At 36.3% G+C, this 18,178-nt stretch overlaps 1 protein-coding gene across 6 annotated transcripts in view; it reads right to left on the bottom strand.

The window, feature by feature from the left end:
• The window catches only part of SYNE2 (spectrin repeat containing nuclear envelope protein 2), a 332,333-nt gene that overhangs the window by 166,062 nt on the left and 148,093 nt on the right, over positions 1–18,178 (bottom strand). For all 6 annotated transcript variants that reach the window (XM_029238377.1, XM_029238372.1, XM_029238375.1 and 3 more), the window contains 12 exons: positions 12,102–12,260; positions 10,843–11,004; positions 9,176–9,277; positions 8,021–8,221; positions 7,503–7,674; positions 6,858–6,970; positions 5,426–5,628; positions 4,861–4,980; positions 4,471–4,762; positions 3,240–3,391; positions 2,001–2,310; positions 671–835 (listed from right to left, as the gene is read on the bottom strand). In XM_029238377.1, the coding sequence (XP_029094210.1) occupies positions 671–835; positions 2,001–2,310; positions 3,240–3,391; positions 4,471–4,762; positions 4,861–4,980; positions 5,426–5,628; positions 6,858–6,970; positions 7,503–7,674; positions 8,021–8,221; positions 9,176–9,277; positions 10,843–11,004; positions 12,102–12,260 (2,151 nt within the window). The remainder of the gene's footprint in view (positions 1–670; positions 836–2,000; positions 2,311–3,239; positions 3,392–4,470; positions 4,763–4,860; positions 4,981–5,425; positions 5,629–6,857; positions 6,971–7,502; positions 7,675–8,020; positions 8,222–9,175; positions 9,278–10,842; positions 11,005–12,101; positions 12,261–18,178) is intronic.

Here is an 18,178-nt window from a genome sequence, read left to right as displayed (position 1 = left end):
GCAGCTAAGAAAATGCTTTACTCTGTTTTCTTCTAGAGGACACCAGTTGGGCCTGTTTATGTTGGCTGTGCAAACAGTGAGCTTCCAAGGAATGTGTTTTGAGAATGTGGGTAAAGAGCTGCAATCCTTACTGTATAAGGAGAGGGGTTGTTGAAGTGAGGCTGAGAATTTTAAAAGCCCTACATCTGCAGAGACCTCTAAGGTAGTCCATGAGTATGAAAATTAATAAGGTGAAAATTATACAACTCCTATCCTACCCATGATGAAGAATGCAAAATTGAATCATTTCTCCCTAGGTCTTATTGCATTCGTTATATCCTTTGAATACCCAGTATCTCCTGGAATCACTGTGCTGTCTCTTAAACAAAGATCTCCAGGAGCTATAGACTGCTCATGGGTGGAATTGTCTCTAAGGGTCCAGAGCACAGAGTACTGTTCAACTCAAATTATAAATGGATTTGCTCACTAAAGAAGAACATTTCCACTTTTTATGACTGGTCAGGACTTTATCCAATAGTCATCTGAATAGCATTTTCAGCATTTGAATTTTTTCTTTTTTTATTTCTTTTCTTTCACCATTTGAATTTTTGATCAAAGACCCTGATTTGTCAAGTTGTAATTAATATTGATTTTTTTTAAATGTCTATCATGTCTGGACATTGTTTAATACCTGCAGTTTCTGCATTTTTTCCTCAACTGCTATTTGATCCACAGGCTTATCAGAAAAACCGACAAATTCCTTGGAGATATAGTCCAATGCAGTATTTAGGTCTGTGATGCAAACCTGGTATGAGTCGTGTTCTTGAACATGACCTTCCAATTTTTGCACAGAATCCTAAAAATAAAACATTGACAATGCATGCATTAGGTCCCTGAATTATTCCACTCAGAAAATAATTAAATGGTTCATAAACATTTGTTTTATGAGGTTTCATCTTGAAAAAGGAATATGGCCATAAATCATCCAGAGTTCTTAAGTAAAGTTTTTAGCGTTGAGATATTTGTTTCCCGCCTGTTTCTTTGCCTTCATTTCACTCCCGGAAACAATCTGTCAAGAGGTTTACAAAATGAAATGACTACAAATTATATCATCAAATCACAAACACCCATAACAAAGCAGTTCCCTTAATTATCCTTCTTACTACAAGCAAGTACCCACTCTTGGAAATGAGACTATGTGAAATCAACCTAACCTCAGATTCCTTTCATAAGACTCAAACTCCAAAACTGTGTGTTAGGAAAAAGTAATCCTAACTCAAGAGCAAGACCACCTTCAGGTTCTCTCCCTGGAATAAGAAAATAAGGTGACCGCACCTGATCAGAAAAGAACAGCAATTATTAAACTAAATAACTCACAGCCAAGTGGGTATAAGCAAGATTATACCCACACAACTCCTGCTATCTGTATAAGCAAAGATTTCTTATCCAGGAAAGATATATTGAATCTGGCTTTCAGTATGCAAAGAATTATAAACAATTCTCTTAAGAGAATAATATGCCTCATGACAAGATGACATTTTACCTCTTAATTCTTTTATTGCAGATCATGTGGAAAGACTCAAGGGAGAAACCTGATAAGGTTTATACAGAATAATGGATATAACTATTATAATAGATGATAGATGGATGGATATGTGAATGGATGGACGGATGAATGCAAGCATGGATGAATGGATGGATAGATAGATGCTGCATGGACAACTTTGACACTGTTACCTACATAAAGATGCCTAAACATGTCTTAATCCTTCCAACCCCTTATGAGGGGAACTTTGATGAGAGGAAACAACACTATTATCAAATAATACACACTGGATTTCTCTAGCAAAACTGACCAAATTGATTGCTCCATCTTGAGTAGTTAGTATTTGTACCTAAAACTGATAAATTTTAAAACCTTTTGATTTACCAAAAGAACAAAACAACGGTCCTATATACAAATATTACATAATTATGCATAATTAAGACAAGCATTTAAAATTTTATTTTGACCATTTCACCTGTAGCTGTTGAAGAAGACTTTCATGTAGATGCTTTATTTCCAGCCACGGCTCTTCACTAAAGTTGGGATTTTTAGTGCACTCTAAGAGGTAATTTCCTTGAGATTTTAACTCCTCTAGTAAGGATGTCAAATCTTGTGCTTTCTGGAGGAATTTCTTATAAATTTTTAATTGAGCTTTCTTCTCCTGCAAACCATGTTGCAGAGCAAAGCCCACTTCTTGTTTCTTTTTTAGTTCTGTGAGCATTAATCTCAGATCCTCTTTACTTTGCAAATACTTCTCGCCTTCTAGTAGAAGCTTTTCTTGATGGCTAAATTTAACAAAGTATTTTACAAATGAAATGATACATCAAAATCTTATAATACAACATGCATTATTATAAAAAGCATTAAAATAACACTACTGTACATTACTCCCAGGGACTTCTTTGGCATTATAACATTCTAAATAGCACTAAGTTTAGCTCAGAAATCAAGATTAAAATTGTTGTAGTATTACTTTAAAAAAGTATTGTTTTTTTTGTCACATAATTTGATCTGAGAACAAATATTTAATAATTTAGATTTCAAACTATTCCAGTTTTTATTGTTTAAATATAATTATAATATTCTATGTTTTTCTTTTTCATATAAGTAAAATAAATAAGCATTCAGTATATTGGCCAACTAACTAGTTTATGTTTTCTATAGCTTAAATTTGTTTTGATCTATTTTTCTTAGAAAAATATAAAATTTACATTTCCACCAAATGTTAAATGTATCATTTAAGACATGATATGAATTAAGAATTTTCACCAGAATTATGCCCATTACATTCAGACAACGTTTATCAATGTTTACACATTTAAGAATCTCTTAGCATATATATTTAAAAGCATGAATTATCCTGCAGTAATACCAGGAAGATACTGAGGTTGTCTGGGGAAAGGGGGTTTTGGTACAGAAGGGGAGTGTTGAAGGTGGAATGAGGTAGACAATGTTAAGTTGTTACCAAGGGCCCCATGGGTTGATGCACCAGCCAAAGTAAACACTGCCGCCGAGTTATGACAGCATGTTCCATATCTGATGCAGAGGACTATCCTTCTTCGCTTCTGCCTCAACATTGTGATTGCCCCTGATATTACTTACTTTCTCTCCAACAGATATATTATATCCACATCCAGAAGGCAGACAAAACATACTTGTTATGGCTTCATTGTGCAACGAAAAACCATGAAAGTGGTGAAGGCATGCCCTTTACCTTAGATATGTGTTGGCTAAGTGGAGTGTGTTGTCCCACTGGTTTTTGATATCAGTAAGGGTCTTTGGAACCATCGGAGCCTTGCTGCTCTCGGCCTGACTCACAACGGTCTGTATTTTAGCGTCCCCTTCAGGCTTTAGTAAAATGATTTCCTAAATCAAATAAAAAAGATCTTAAAATCTCATTCATACCACACAGGGATATTTCATATGATATGTTTTTATTTATAAACATTATTCAGAGATTCTAACTGCAGAGTAGATTTCAAAATTACCCTTTCATTTTTATATATTCCCCAAATACAAAGACATCCTTCACGTTGTATAGAACTGGTTCTCAGTAAGCATTTGTCACATTGATCTGATGGCATTCCTACTCTTCTCTTGATTCTCAATTGCCCTCAAAGAAATTATATGCCAAAAAATCCGTGGCAAATCCTCCTTCCAATCTGTACCATTATTTATAAATAAAGAGTTAGGGTAACAACCTGAACAAGACACTTCTATACACCCAAGATTGGGTTTATCGCTTCCCATAGGAAAATGCAGAGTGCCTCAAACCAACTGCTGTTTCTCCACCACAACGTAATTAATTCTCATTCCCTGCAATTTTATTTTTCTCTTTTGCTCCAAACAATCAAGTTCCTCCCTTCTTGGAAACACTACTCCAGATTCACCTTCCCTGGAAAACCTTTCAGATATAATCCCAAATGATCCTGATTACGTCAGTATGCCAAACTAACCCTTAGGGCTTGACCGCATCATCCTCTGTATCTGACAAACTAAGAACCACACAACCCACTCAGTATCTAATAACCTTTAGGAACCACACACATCCACTCTGAAGACGAGCTCCTCTCCAGCCCTCACCTTGACATTGCCGATGGCTCTGATGTACTGACATACATTCTTTTAACATCCTAGCAAATTTCCACCTGCTGCAGCTCTAATTTATAGTTTTAATTTCATTTCTCCTGCACTCAGTGAAGACGGACAATAACTGGACATTGCTCCCACAAAGAGAGGATATACTTTCTCCCTTCTCTATGCATTAAAATAATTTTAGGTCCATCATAGCTCTTCTCTTTTGCAAGCTTGGTCATCTGAATTCCTTCAACCAATCTGCAGTGATCCTATTTTCCATTAAAAAACAAATCTTTGCAGTTTTCCTCTAAATCTTTTCAAAATTAGAGTTCACTCTGACCTCTGAAATTTAGTTTCCACAGTTATACCTTTATTTTTTGGATTCTTTCCTCAAGTGGCATTTTGCCTTCAGATGAATTCAAAACCATCAGGGACTCTTTAATCCCTGTTATCCAACGAATTACATCATGTGCAAGATCATTAAAGCTCTGGTCCTTGGCAGGAGGTAACTTATCCTCTTCGTCAATTTCACATAATTGTCCCAATAATGTCTGGTATCTATTGATCAAATGTGTTGATTCTGTTACTATTTCTTCTTCCTCAGTAATCCCATATTCCTTCACAGAGTTGTTCAACTGGGCCATAGATTCGAATTGTTCCCTGTAAATTCCAAATATCATTGAAAGTTTACAGGAGCCACGACAGCATTTGAGAAACCGTATTCCCCAGAAGTACATTTCATGCAAGATCAGCTATACCTCTTTCTAGCTAGAGCTTGGCAAAATAGCTCAGTTTTCTCTCTTGTTCCTTCCATTTCTTTCCATTTCTCTTCTTGATTAGTCAACCACTTACTCAGGTTTCTGTGGTCATTCTGGAGTCTAAAACAATATCACACACATTGGAATATAAAATCAGCAAAAAGTGTTTATCTGAAGAGAAGGTTGGCACAAATCTTGTGAGCCAACCAGGATTTTTACTACATTTTTTTGGTTTCTTTTGAGAAAATTTAATTTGTAACATTAAAACCTGAATAATAATAACACGTATTATAGTGGAATTCTAATGAACCATACATATACATCATAAAGAACAGGAAACAAACAAACAGACAGAAAATATTTTTGGACTCTCCCCTGAACCTTGGCCATAATTTGAGGAACTCTCCAAAATTCTATATCCTAGAGCCAAACTTGGGTTTGAAACTACATATTTTATTTTTGAAATTTGTGTGTACGTGTATCCCACTGCTAGCTGTACTGAGGCAGAGTACGTATGAAGATATCATTAGCAAACATGCTATTAGACGTCACCTTTATTTCCTACCTCAGTAGCTGCGGCAAGCACTCATCAAGCTCCTTAGCTCGTGCCTGGCATATGGACTCCATTTTTTCTAATTCAATTTCTTGACTTACGATCCAACTGTTAAGCTTCTTAACAGGTGCTTTGGGCAGATGCTTTTTCACATGATTCAGTACAGTTCCCACCTGCTGTATTTCACTGCCTCTTCCTTCAAGAGTCAAGAAATCCTTAAGAAAGACAAAAAGTCAATTCTATCCTATGGGCAAGTCTAAGTATGGTCCCTACCACCCCAGTGACACTTTCCCAAGATGATACATAGACATGCCATCTTCATAACATCCTATATAAAAGAAGTTGCTATGGAGAGGTGGCTAAGTGCAATAGCAAATGATCAAAAGACAATTTATATTGGTTCTAGAATGTGTGTGTACATTTGCATTTGCATCTGACTTTCTGGGAATCACATCAAGCAAAATGATGCCACCATGTGGGTCAGTGGGAGTTAGACCGGGAAAGCCACATTTTCCTATCCTGGCTCTGCTCAGCTTCTCCTAAATACTTGCTCCTTTCTGGCAATCAATATGTAAAACTAAATAGCCTATTCTCTGTTTAACTTTGTCCAAATCAGAATTTTATTTCAATGTTTGTGTTTCAACGTTTGAGCATCAATTGTTGAGACCCATGCAATGCGCAAAGTTTAAAAAAAAAGTTGGAACTATAATTTAAAAGCAGAGAAGAAAGATGATTTTGTCAATAAAGAATAGTATCATCAAAGCAAGGAATTAAACTGGGAACATTTAATGCCACTGATAAGTCTGAGAGCATAAGTTATCACCAAAGCCTAAAGTACTTGATAATCTACCATAAAGTGATCAAGAATTAAAGGTGCCATACGCATTTGAAATGCCCACATTATTGCCTCTTATTTCAGGCTATCTTCCCCCACCCACTCCCATCAGCAGTGTATTAAAGTTCAACTACAATTTTTAAAAGAAATATGGCTGGGAAAAAACTTTTTAAAAAGTCAAGCCATCTCTTATAGAAATTAAAGGGGTTTCAAAGTCCAAATTAGGTAAAGCCTTTTTTTTTAATCAAATATGATTTTAACACAACTGAATTCACCAGCAAACATTAAGTTAAACAGCATCTTAGAATAGTTGTGAAAACAGAACCTTTTTAAGTCACTTACACCCTTACCCAGTAAACACAGAGTGTTAAAAATACTGGGTTGGCCAAAAAGTTCGTTCGGGTTTTCCGTAGATGTCACGGAAAATCCCGAACGAACTTTTTGGCCAACCCAGTATTTGGGGAAAGGCCAGGTTTTTTGGAAATACTATCTCTATGTAGGGAAACTACTAAGTCAAAATAATTATTGTCCTATCTACTTATATATAGTTCTATCTCCAGCATTTTAATTTTGATAAATTTTGATTGAAGTTTAAACGCGTCTTCTTACAGAAAGCTTTTGTAGTTTTTGTTCCACGCTCTTTTTTGTTTCTGGTGGTTCAAAACACTCCTTAAGGTTCACTTTAACGTTGCCAAACCAGTCATTAAAGTTCTTGCACTGATCTGCAGGAAAAAAACAAAAGAAGCTATATTCATTCAAGGAATACGTCACAAACCTTGTTAAAGTAAAATATTTTGAAACTTGCTTCCCATGCCATGGGTACGAGTCACTGTAAAGTGATAATAAATGAAATCTAATTTTGAGGGTTAATGGAGCCGATGTGGTAACTGTGGCATATTTTCTACACCAAACCTCCTTTCCAAGCATACAGGACACCCAGAGACACCTGCAGGGGCAGCCTGCTCACAGGCATGACCCCAGACTCTGACAACAAGGAGCAGGTCAAACACGAGGACCCTTGTGACTCTCCTTCACGAGAAAAAGATCTGGTGCTTGAACAAAAGAGATGTTATTTACGATAGGTGTAGATCAGTGAGTGTTTGCTCCTAAAAGATTTATCTGAATATTTTTTCCTTAAATAGAGTGTGTGCAACCATCTCTAAGTGAAGCTTAGATTAATTAGTCTTTGTGCTCACAGTACTTATTCATACCTCAAGATTCCCAGAGGCACAGTAAGAGAAACATTGCACTCACCATTCAGTAACTTAGAGAAGTGATCTTGCAAAACACTTTTTTTGGTATTAAATAAATCACTGACACTTTCATATTGCTTTTTTAATTCAGAGAGTTCAGGAGTCAGACAACCTATTTGATTCTCAAGTAATATCATACTGTGTTTCTGCTGTAGAATTTGCTGTTGAATCTCCTAAATATATAAACAAACAGACAACACTGAAGTCTTAAAAATGGGCTCAATCTACACAAAACATATTAGGTATCCATTGTTTCTATAAAAATCTAGATGATTTTTTATTGGGTAGACCTGCTTTCTCTTAGTTAGTAAATGTATAATGCAATGCAATTTAATATCAAATAATGACCACAAAGCAATTCAAAGGTGAAACAGTTAAATATACACAAATTGTTTTTCTGAGTTTTTCCCCCAGACTTATACTATTTTTATAATAATTATTAACCTCAAGAGGACAAGACCATCAGAAACAAGTGTGAAAATAAATCTGAACCACAGAAGAGAAGTAGCTGGGAAGTACCTCTAGTTTAGTAAAGATCTCCAAGCTGTCAGAAGGAGACAGGGCATTTAAGAGGGACTCAGTCATTCCAATCTGGGTCTTAGCCTGGTCGAGATCCTCCCTTAACTCAGCTGTGCTGCCACCGAGTGCACTGCAGTAGGATTCTCCTGTTAAACGCATTTTCACATGTTCTATCTTGTTCAAAATAGAGGACTCCATGACCTGAAATCATGAAACATATGACGTACTGTAATGGATGTGATTTAACTAGATTATAAGACACCTGCACTGCTGAAGAATGAGTTGAAACTCCGTTTCATTTCAACGTGAAATAACTTCTCTCTTTCTGATTCTTCCTTGTTCAACATCACTGATACAATTCAAACAATGCCTTCAAAGAAAAACAGTAACTTGTAAAAACTGAAATTGACATTCTTATTTTTTTCTAAGAGACTAGGTGAATCTTCCTCTTAAAACAAGTTTTATTTAGCATACCAGTTGAGGTGCTATCTCATGGTGCTTATTGGAAAACCTATTAAAACATATAGAAAAAAATTAAATAGCCAGCATTTATTAAGTGTTTATTACGTACACAACATCATGGTAAGCACTTTGTATACAAAATACAGGCTTAAGAAGGATAAGTAACTTGCCCAAGATCACAAAGTTGGCTGGCAGCAGACCCAGGCCCTCCCCCATAAAGTCTGGCTCCAGAGCTTATATTCAGGCACTTTGCACTTTGATTTAAATAAAAGTCTAACAAATCTCTTCACACAATAGAAAATCACACTTGGGGCAATCTCCCTATTACTCCATCTAGCAACTAATAAACTTGGAATCTCTTGAGCCATATTCTCCTTCCTATGCCTAAGACACTTATGAGGAAACCCTTGTTACTTTACATGGAAGCAAGGTAACATCTCCCCCTCTGCACAAGAGGCCTGTGAAATAAATGAAATGAGAATAAGAGAATGCAAAAAATTATTCATTCTAAAATGGGACAAATATAATAAACTATGCTGGCTATTAAAAATTTGGTTGGACATGACTAAAGATGAATCAAGTAATGATCCTAATTTTATTTTAGGTTTAAATTTTAGAATTCTGGCTTATGAGCATTACTTTAGAGGATATAGAGCATCTTTAATTGCAACTTTAAAATAAAAATTTTCTTACCTGTAATTCAAGAGGTATTTCACTGCTTTGAAGCAGGAACTGTATCTTAGCCACTCTTTTAGAAAATTCTGAAGGTTTTTGTTCATGAACTTGTAACTCTTCCTAAAACACACAATGTTAATGGAAAATATCTTTTTATTTTATACCTTATTTTCTGGTACCCCTGATTGCTATTGAAAATATATAGAAACTGAAAAAGCCTTTAAATTTCCCCTAATCACTTGATTTTTGATACAGTCCTGGGAGTTGCAAAACTAAGTGTCTTCATGGGTCAGGCATATGTTATAACTGAGTGAAACACTCTAGCAACAAAACGAGAGGGGCCAGGCTTGCGCCACAGCAGAATGCAGTGCCTACCTAAAGGCATGACATCTCAATAGCTCTGTACATATAAACATACACATAAACATATAAAGCCAACACACACACACACACACACACACACCATGTTGGCAGAATTTGGCCCACACGGTAGCCCTTATAATCCTTAACTTCAAATTTTTAAATAACCTCTATCTCAAGACAAATTTAAGGGATACTTAGTGACAATTCATTTCACTTAGAAAATCAAAATCTTACTTCACAACTGTCATAATATACCCAGGAAACTCATAAATCTCCACACATTTTGAAAGTCTTTTTCCAAAAGTATAAAAATGGATATGTGAATTTAAAAGTGAATAAAGTGACCAAAATTAGAGAAAAAAAAATAAGACTTGAGACATTAGACGTGACATACTGCAAAGCCATCATACACGCATAATACATTTTTATATTACACTGAACCACATATAACTGCCAGACTTAACTGTTTTTTGACATACGAAGATTGTAATTTTATATGGTCCAAACTAATAATATGCAAACAACCAGCAATAGAAAAAATTCTTTTTAGAGTTAAAAGAGATAACTTTAAAAATATTTTAACTTTAAAAATATTTTTTAATTATTTTTTTCTTTTCCATTATGGTTTATTACAGGATACAGAATATAGCTCCCTGTGCTATACAATACAACCTTGTTGTTTATCCATTCTATATATAACAATTTATATCTGCTAGTCCCAAGCTCCCAATCTATCCCTCCCCCGCCCCCTCTCCCTCTTGGCAACAAGTCTGTTCTCTATGTTTGTGAGTCTGTTTCTGGTTTGTAGATAAGTTCATTTGTGCCATATTTTAGATTCCACATATCAGTGATATCACATGGTATTTGTCTTTCTGTTTCTGACTTACTTCACTTAGTATGATTATCTCTAGGTCCATCCATGTAGCTGCAAATGATATTATTTCATTACAAGAGATGAGTTTAATTCTTTCTAAATGGCAAAACCTGAGATCACTGTTTTAAAAAACCAGCCTCTTTTGAAGCTCTATAAAGATTTTGATATTCAGCCTTGTGTTTTTTTCTAATCTTTTTACTTTACTTAAAGTATAGTTGATTTACAGTGCTATGTTAGTTTCAGGTATACAGCACAGATTAATAATACCTGCTAACATCTTCCTGGATACCACAAAGAAAACGATGGAATTCAGGTCTCACTCAAGGAATAATGAAAGAAATAAAAGATTTCTTTGTGATTTCTCTACCCCTCTTCAAGAAAGCAGACTTGATATGAAAATGTCAACTGTCTACAAAAAGAACAAATATTTTATTTCTGCTTAATTAACCTTCAGCTTTTGTCTTTCCTCTTCAGTCAGTTGATGTAATTCCATTTTTTGAAGGATCTTTTCAGTCCACTCATCAATCCCATTTTTTAAGTTAAAAAGCTTGTCCCATAAAGCTAGAGCTCGACCAAGATTTTCGTAGTAGTCTTCTGTCTTCTCATTTATCTACCATAATTAAAAAATAAAAGTAACATATTTAGTGGTGAAAAGCATAAGAACAATTGTTTCAGTCAAACACAACTTTAAAATAAAATTTTAGATTACCTCTACTTGCTAAATAATTTGCTTTATTCATCAACAAAAAATTCACTTTAACATACCGTGTAGTTCTTTCTTCTACAAAAAAAAAAACTTAGCTGGTTTGCTGCAGTTTATATGCAATTGAAAGCAATAGTTTTCCTATTTTCTAAACCACAATAATAAAAAATGCTTTTAAAAACCCAGAGCAGGGACTTCCCTGGTGGTGCCGTGGTTAAGAATCCGCCTGCCAATGCAGGGGACACAGGTTCGATCCCTGGTCCGGGAAGATCCCACATGCAGAGGAGCAACTAAGCCCATGCACCACAACTACTGAGCCTGTGCTCTAGAGCCTGCGAGCCACAACTACTGAGCCCGTGTGCCACAACTACTGAAGCCTGCATGCCCTAGAACCCGCATGCTGCAACTACTGAGCCCACATGCTACAACTACTGAAGCCTGCGTGCCTAGAGCCCATGCTCCGCAACAAGAGAAGCCACTGCAGTGAGAAGCCCACACACTGCAATGAAGAGTAGCCTCTGCTCGCCGCAACTAGAGAAAGCCTGTGCACAGCAACGAAGACCCAACGCAGACAAAAAAAAAAAAAAATTAAAAAAAAATTTTAAATATCAAAAATCCAGATCAAAATATAGCACAAATTCTTAATTTATAATTCATAAAAATATCATTACTACTCAACAAAAAATTATTTTTAAAATATTAAATAAATATAATGTTGAATGTCAACTGGCTGCATGGATGGATAATATATTAACTAGTTTATTTCAAATAAGTTGAGTATGCACTTGTATATCTAAAAGAGTATAGACTCATTTGTTAGTAAAATAGTACCTAACTCTGGGCGTAAAGCTAAATCCCAAGTCACAAACTTTATATTATTTGAACATTTTTTATAACGAGCACTTTTGAATTTTGTAATTAGATAAAAACATTAAAGATACAAAAGAAAAGATCAATTTAATTGTTATTAAATAGAATTTCTAGTCAATTAAATTATCACTTACATCAAGCCACCTATCCACAATAATATTAGCCTCTTTCTCAAAAGGAGGCTCTTCAAAGTTTCTCATTTTATTTAGATGAAATTGTAGATTTTTGCAGATCTGGTTAATCTTGTCTACAACTTCTAAATGTTCATTAAATTCTTCTTTAACAACTTCAATCTGTAAAAATGATATGAAACATGTTTTGATATATTGATACAAACATAAGACTTACTGTCCCACTTTCTCAATGAAAATTTTTTCGAATCCTAACCATCTGGTTTATTAATAATCCTACACCCAAATTCCTTGTCCCACTCTGCATGATGAAATATTTATAATGATCTAAAACCATCTTTCTAGTGCATGTGAAATAATATTCTACCAAAAAAAAGCACCTCTATTCAATCGTATAAAAAAATGACAGTTCCTAGACTCCTCAAACAGGAATCATCTTTGTCGTTTTGAAGAACCTAAGTGCTCATCTGAATAAAACAGACAGAACTCTAAAACATCTTTAATGTGACTTCTAGTTTAATCTTTCATGATTCTAACTTCCATGTCATTTCTAACATGGAAGGTGAAACAATATTTAACCAAAAGGCCAATGATTTTAAACTACAAAATAAAATGTGTGTTGAGTAATGCAATCTTAATGTTTCCACTCAATTTACTAATCTCATACAAGCATTTTTAATGATTGTATAAAATTTGAAAATAGTGATTTCTCATAAATAAAAAACTAAAAATTATATACCCACAGGGGACTTCCATTTCTGGGAATATGCAGTAGGCATAATTTTCCCATTAAGCACAACTAAAAACCCTGGACATCATATACAAAACAGACTTAAGAAGACTGAAAAGTGAGGAGTTCAAGGAGGGAGAATGGCTGGGAGCATCAGCTCCTGAAGACAGCCTGGTGGTGAGCTCCCTGAATTTTTTTTCCCTTGGATATCCCAGACTGTGTGCTGGAGAAGTCAGAAGCTGGTAAGATCCACAGACACAGACCAGGAAAAGCCTGCTCTCTTCAGCCCAAGAACCAGGAATAGGACAACCTACCAAGACAGAAAACTTTTAGGAAATAATCACTCACTGGAGCAAAATACCATAGGAAACACTGTAGCCCAACGCCCACCTGTGCCAGCAAAGGTCAAGTGTAGAGCCTAGACAGCCACCATCTCCAGGCTGTAACAGGAGCCCCACTCTCCCCCAACCAGGGAAAAGAAGGCTGAGTAGAGCTGGGACTTTCATTCCTGCTGGGCAGTAACAAGTGCGCGCACACGCACGCACACACACACACACACACACACACACACACACACACACATACCCATGATGTCAGGGGAGGCTGCCTAGGGAGCTGTAATGAGGAGCCAGGGAGGTGTCAGTAGAGACCTTGTGGGGAAGCAGAATGCCCACCCCCAACCAGCAGTAACAAGGAGCCCTCTGTCTCAGGTGTCCTTATTTGCAGACAACATGATTATCTATGTCAGAGAGCCCAAGGAATCTACAAAAACACCCCTAGAACTGATATGTGGGTTCAGAAAGGTCACAGGATACAAGATAAACATAAAAATCGATTTCTCTTCTCCATATTAACAATGAATACATGGACACAAATTTTTAATATTATACCATTCACAATTACTCAAAAAATCGAATACTTAAGTGTAAATCTAACAAAACATGCACAGGAACTATACGCTGAAAACTATAAAATACTGATTAAAGAAATCAAAGAAGATCTAAATAAATGCAGAGACATACTAAGTTCATGGATCCGAAGACAACATAGTAAAAATGTCAATTCTCCCAAAATTGATGTACAGGTTTAATGCAATTATTATCAAACCCAGCAATACTTTTGTAGATATAGACAGGATTATTCTAAAATTTATATGAAATAATAAAGGAACTACAATAGCTAAAATATTTGAAAAAAGAAGAATAAAGTGGGAAGAATCAGTCTACTTGATTTTAAAACATCATATAGGTACAGAAATAAAGATTACATCAACTGGCAGAGGGACAGACACACAGATCAACAGATCAAAGTGAACCCAGACAAATACACCCAACTGAGTTCTGACAAAGATGAAAAAGCAGTTCAAAGGAGGAATGGGAGCCTTTTCAACTTATGGTGCGGGAGCAACTGGACATCTATAGACAAAAACATAAACCTTGATCCAAGTCTCACACCTTATACAAAAACTAATTCTAAATGGATGATGGACTTAAATGTAAACCATAACACTATAAAACTTTGAGAAAAAAAATAGGAGAAAATCTACAGGATCTTGTGCTAGGCAAAGAGTTCTTAGACTTTGACACCAAAAGCACAATCCATGAAAGGAAAAATTGATAAACTGGATTTTACCAAAATTTAAATCTTTTGCTCTGCAAAAGACCCATTAAAGAGATGAAAAACAAGCTACAGTTTGGGAGAAAATATTTGCAAACCACATATCTGACAAATGACTACTGTGTAGAATATATTAAAAACTCTCAAAACTCGACAGTAAAAAAAAACCAAACAATCTACTTAGAAAATGAGCAAAAAATATGAAGAGATATTTTAGCAAAGATGACATACAGATGGCAAATAAGCACAAGAAAAGATGATCAATACCATTAGCAATTAGGAAAATGCCAATGAAAACCACAAAGTGATACCACTATATATCTATCAGAATGACTAAAATAAACAGTAGAGGCAATATCTAATGCTGGCAAGGATGTACAGAAACTGAATCACTCATACATTACTGGTGAGAATGTAAAATGGTACAGCAACTCTGGAAAACAGTTTGAAAGTTTCTTTAAAAATGAAATACATAATTAACATACAACCCACCAACTGTACTCCAGAGCAATTAACCCTGAGAAATAAAAACTTATGTTCACAAAGAAGCCTATACAAATGTTTATAGCAACTTTATGCATAAGAGCCAAAAACTAGAAACTACCCAGATGTTCTTCAGAGGTGACAGTTAAACAAGCTGTGATACATCCATACCATGGAATCCTACTCAGCAAGAAAAACTATTGATGCATGCAAGAATCTGAACGAATCTCCAGAGAATTATGCTGAGTAAAAATAACCAATCGCAAAAGGTTACCTACTGTATGATTCCATTTATATAAGATTTTTGAAATGACAAAATTATAGAAATGGAGAGCATATTAGTGGTTGTGAGGGGGTGGAAGCAAGAGGGAAGTGGTAGGGCTATCCAATAACAGAACCAGGGATAGTCTGGTGATGGAAACGTTCCTCCTCTTGACTGTATGATTGTCTGTAACCTGACTGCAATATCGCACTACAGCTTTACAAGATATTTCCATTGGGGAAACTTAGTAAATGGTACATAGGATCTCTCTGTATTATATCTTATAACTGCATATGCATCTACAATTATCTCAAATTTAAAAGTTTAATTTAAAAAATTAAAATTACTTAAATGTTTTAAATGGAAAAAAAAAATAACTGGGGCAGTTTCTGTCTCCTGACTGGAAGCTGACTGATACACTGGCAGAGCTGAGATGCAGGCTCAGGTGTTTTTTTTCTCCCAGTTCAGGACATTTTGCATAGGGCATAATAAATGCTTGTTCAATTAAATGAAAAATACATATATGTATGTGTGTGTGTGTGTGTGTGTGTGTAACCTAATTTTTATTACATTCAAAGAACTTTGTTGTTACATTGACACAAGCCACCAGTGGGTGAAGAGAAAAGAAAGAGCAGGAGAGGATACTTTTAGCATTGACAGGAACTGCAGGCTTTGTCCTACAATGAATGGAAGGGGTAAAATAAAGGAAACTAGATCCCCCCCTGACATTTCCCAAACTTTAATAGTCCCCTGACATTCTAGCCTTCTAGTCTTACTTTTGCACTTCTGCCTTTGATTAAAGAGGGTGGAAATTTGGCACCATATCCTAGATAAACATCCAGGTTTTTATGGTTTTGAAGGACAAAAGTTCTCAGTGGTATCATACTTCAGCCACTGGTGCAAAGCATCATGACAATACATAAACCAGAAACTGATTGTTTCTGAAGACAGTACCTAAGTCATCACAAAATTAACTGAGAGTTATGTTAACAATTGGTACTAAAATTTGCTTTTTTCAGACAGTTAAAAAAAGCATATGAGAAAATAACTAAACACAAGTGTACTTCTGTATCTTCCATACAAAATGATATATTATTTCAGCAAATATACAAAGATACCACACTAGATACAAGATTCTCAATATAATAATAAAAGCCTGGGCATTTATACGTTTCTTAAAGGTAATTACAGTTGTTTTGTTAATTTTTAAAATATTTTTCTGAGTAAACCTTTACATTTCAAAAAGGGGTACAGACAAAGCAAAGTTAGCCATTTTTTACTTCTATAATATACATGTTTCAAATATGTCTTCAGGGAAGGCAATATTATGATGATTGGAACATGACTTTGTAGTCAGATAGACCTCAGCTTAAATAATGATTCTGTCACCTATTAGCCATATAATCTTGGGAAAGTTATTTAACCTCTATCCTTACTTTGTTTCTTTGTTTACAGAGAAAGTTGCTAATCTGTCCAGCCAAGCCAGGGGTGATGATGCCATCCCAGTGGACCTGGAAGGCAGAACATCAAGCCAGAGAGGATTATTCTCAAGCCTTACGGTTTAATGTTGTTTGCCTTGTTAGGTTTCGGACTTCCTTGGGACCCAATACTTCTTTCTTCTTTCCTATGTCTCTCTTTTGAAGTGGATATGTCTATCCTATACCTGTCCCACCACTGTATTTTGAAAGCATATAATTTGTTTGGTTTCATGGGTTCACAGCTGTAGAGTGTAAAAAAATGAATAAACAGGGCTTCCCTGGTGGCGCAGTGGTTGAGAGTCCGCCTGCCGATGCAGGGGACACGGGTTCGTGCCCCGGTCCGGGAGGATCCCCCATGCCGCGGAGCGGCTGTGCCCGTGAGCCATGGCCGCTGAGCCTGCGCGTCCGGAGCCTGTGCTCCGCAACGGGAGAGGCCACAACAGTGAGAGGCCCGCGTGCAGGAAAAAAAAAAAAAAAAAAAAGAATAAACAGAAACCTAAATTAAACAGAGTTGGGAGACCAGATGGGGTGGCAGAGCCCAATAGGAAGAAGAAAGGTTCCTTTATTGGCAAGGCCTCAGCCAATGAAAAGCCATGGACTCTGTCTACTACAGCCCATCCAACGTCCTTTTCCCCTCTATAAAAGCATTCTTCTCTCCTTGCTGTGCAGGGACTTGCACACGGCTCCCATGGGTGCAGACCCTGAAATGCAATTCTCTGTTGATCCCAAATAAATCCCTCTTTGCTGGTGAAATATCTGTCAGTCCATTTGTTTTGGATAAACAAGAGGAATTCCCTCAGGATGAAGTGCACCTTGAGTTTCACTCATATCTAATTTAGATGATATTTAGGTGAGACTTTGGACTAAGCTGGAGCGAGTTAAAGCTTTTAGGGCTGATGGGAAGGAATGAATATACTTTGCATGTGAGAAGGACATGTTTTGAGGGGTCAAAGGCAGAATGTTATAAACTGTGAGAACTATCTTCAGAACTGTATGAAATAAAGTTATGTTGTTTATAAGCCCCCCAGTCTATTGGTATTCTTTTATAGCAGCCCAAATGGAAGAAGACAACAGCCATAGAGGAACTAATCATAGCAGAGGGGTCAGGACCTGGATCTAGATTCCCATCAGGGAGACTCACCCAGGAGAGGGGCCAAGTGCCTGAAGGTGACAGAAGTTTTATTAGTCAAATAAATAACTTGTCCAGAAAGTGCAGTTTACCATTAATGGGTTGATGAAGTCCTAGGCACTCTGCAGGCACTTTACAGATGTTACCTCACCTAATCAGGAAAGGAACAGCTCTGCTGGTAACAGGATCCCACTTAGTGGGACAAAGGCAGGACTCCAGGAGTGAGGAGGATTGGCACAAACCAAGAACAGCTGCCAGTCAGGAGGGATTCACTATCTGGTCAGATTGAAAGGCAGCGACCCAGGATCTGTGAGTATCTAAGGCAGAGACCTGGATCCTGAAACAAGAGCACAAGCTGGGAAACTGGTATCAGGGGCACAG

Source organism: Monodon monoceros, unplaced genomic scaffold (assembly GCF_005190385.1).
Source record: "Monodon monoceros isolate NGI ecotype Baffin Bay Population unplaced genomic scaffold, NGI_Narwhal_1 Super_Scaffold_21, whole genome shotgun sequence".
Lineage (NCBI taxonomy): Eukaryota > Metazoa > Chordata > Mammalia > Artiodactyla > Monodontidae > Monodon > Monodon monoceros.
The sequence above is the reverse complement of the archived record's forward strand: the minus strand, read 5'-3'. Positions and strand labels throughout refer to the sequence as shown.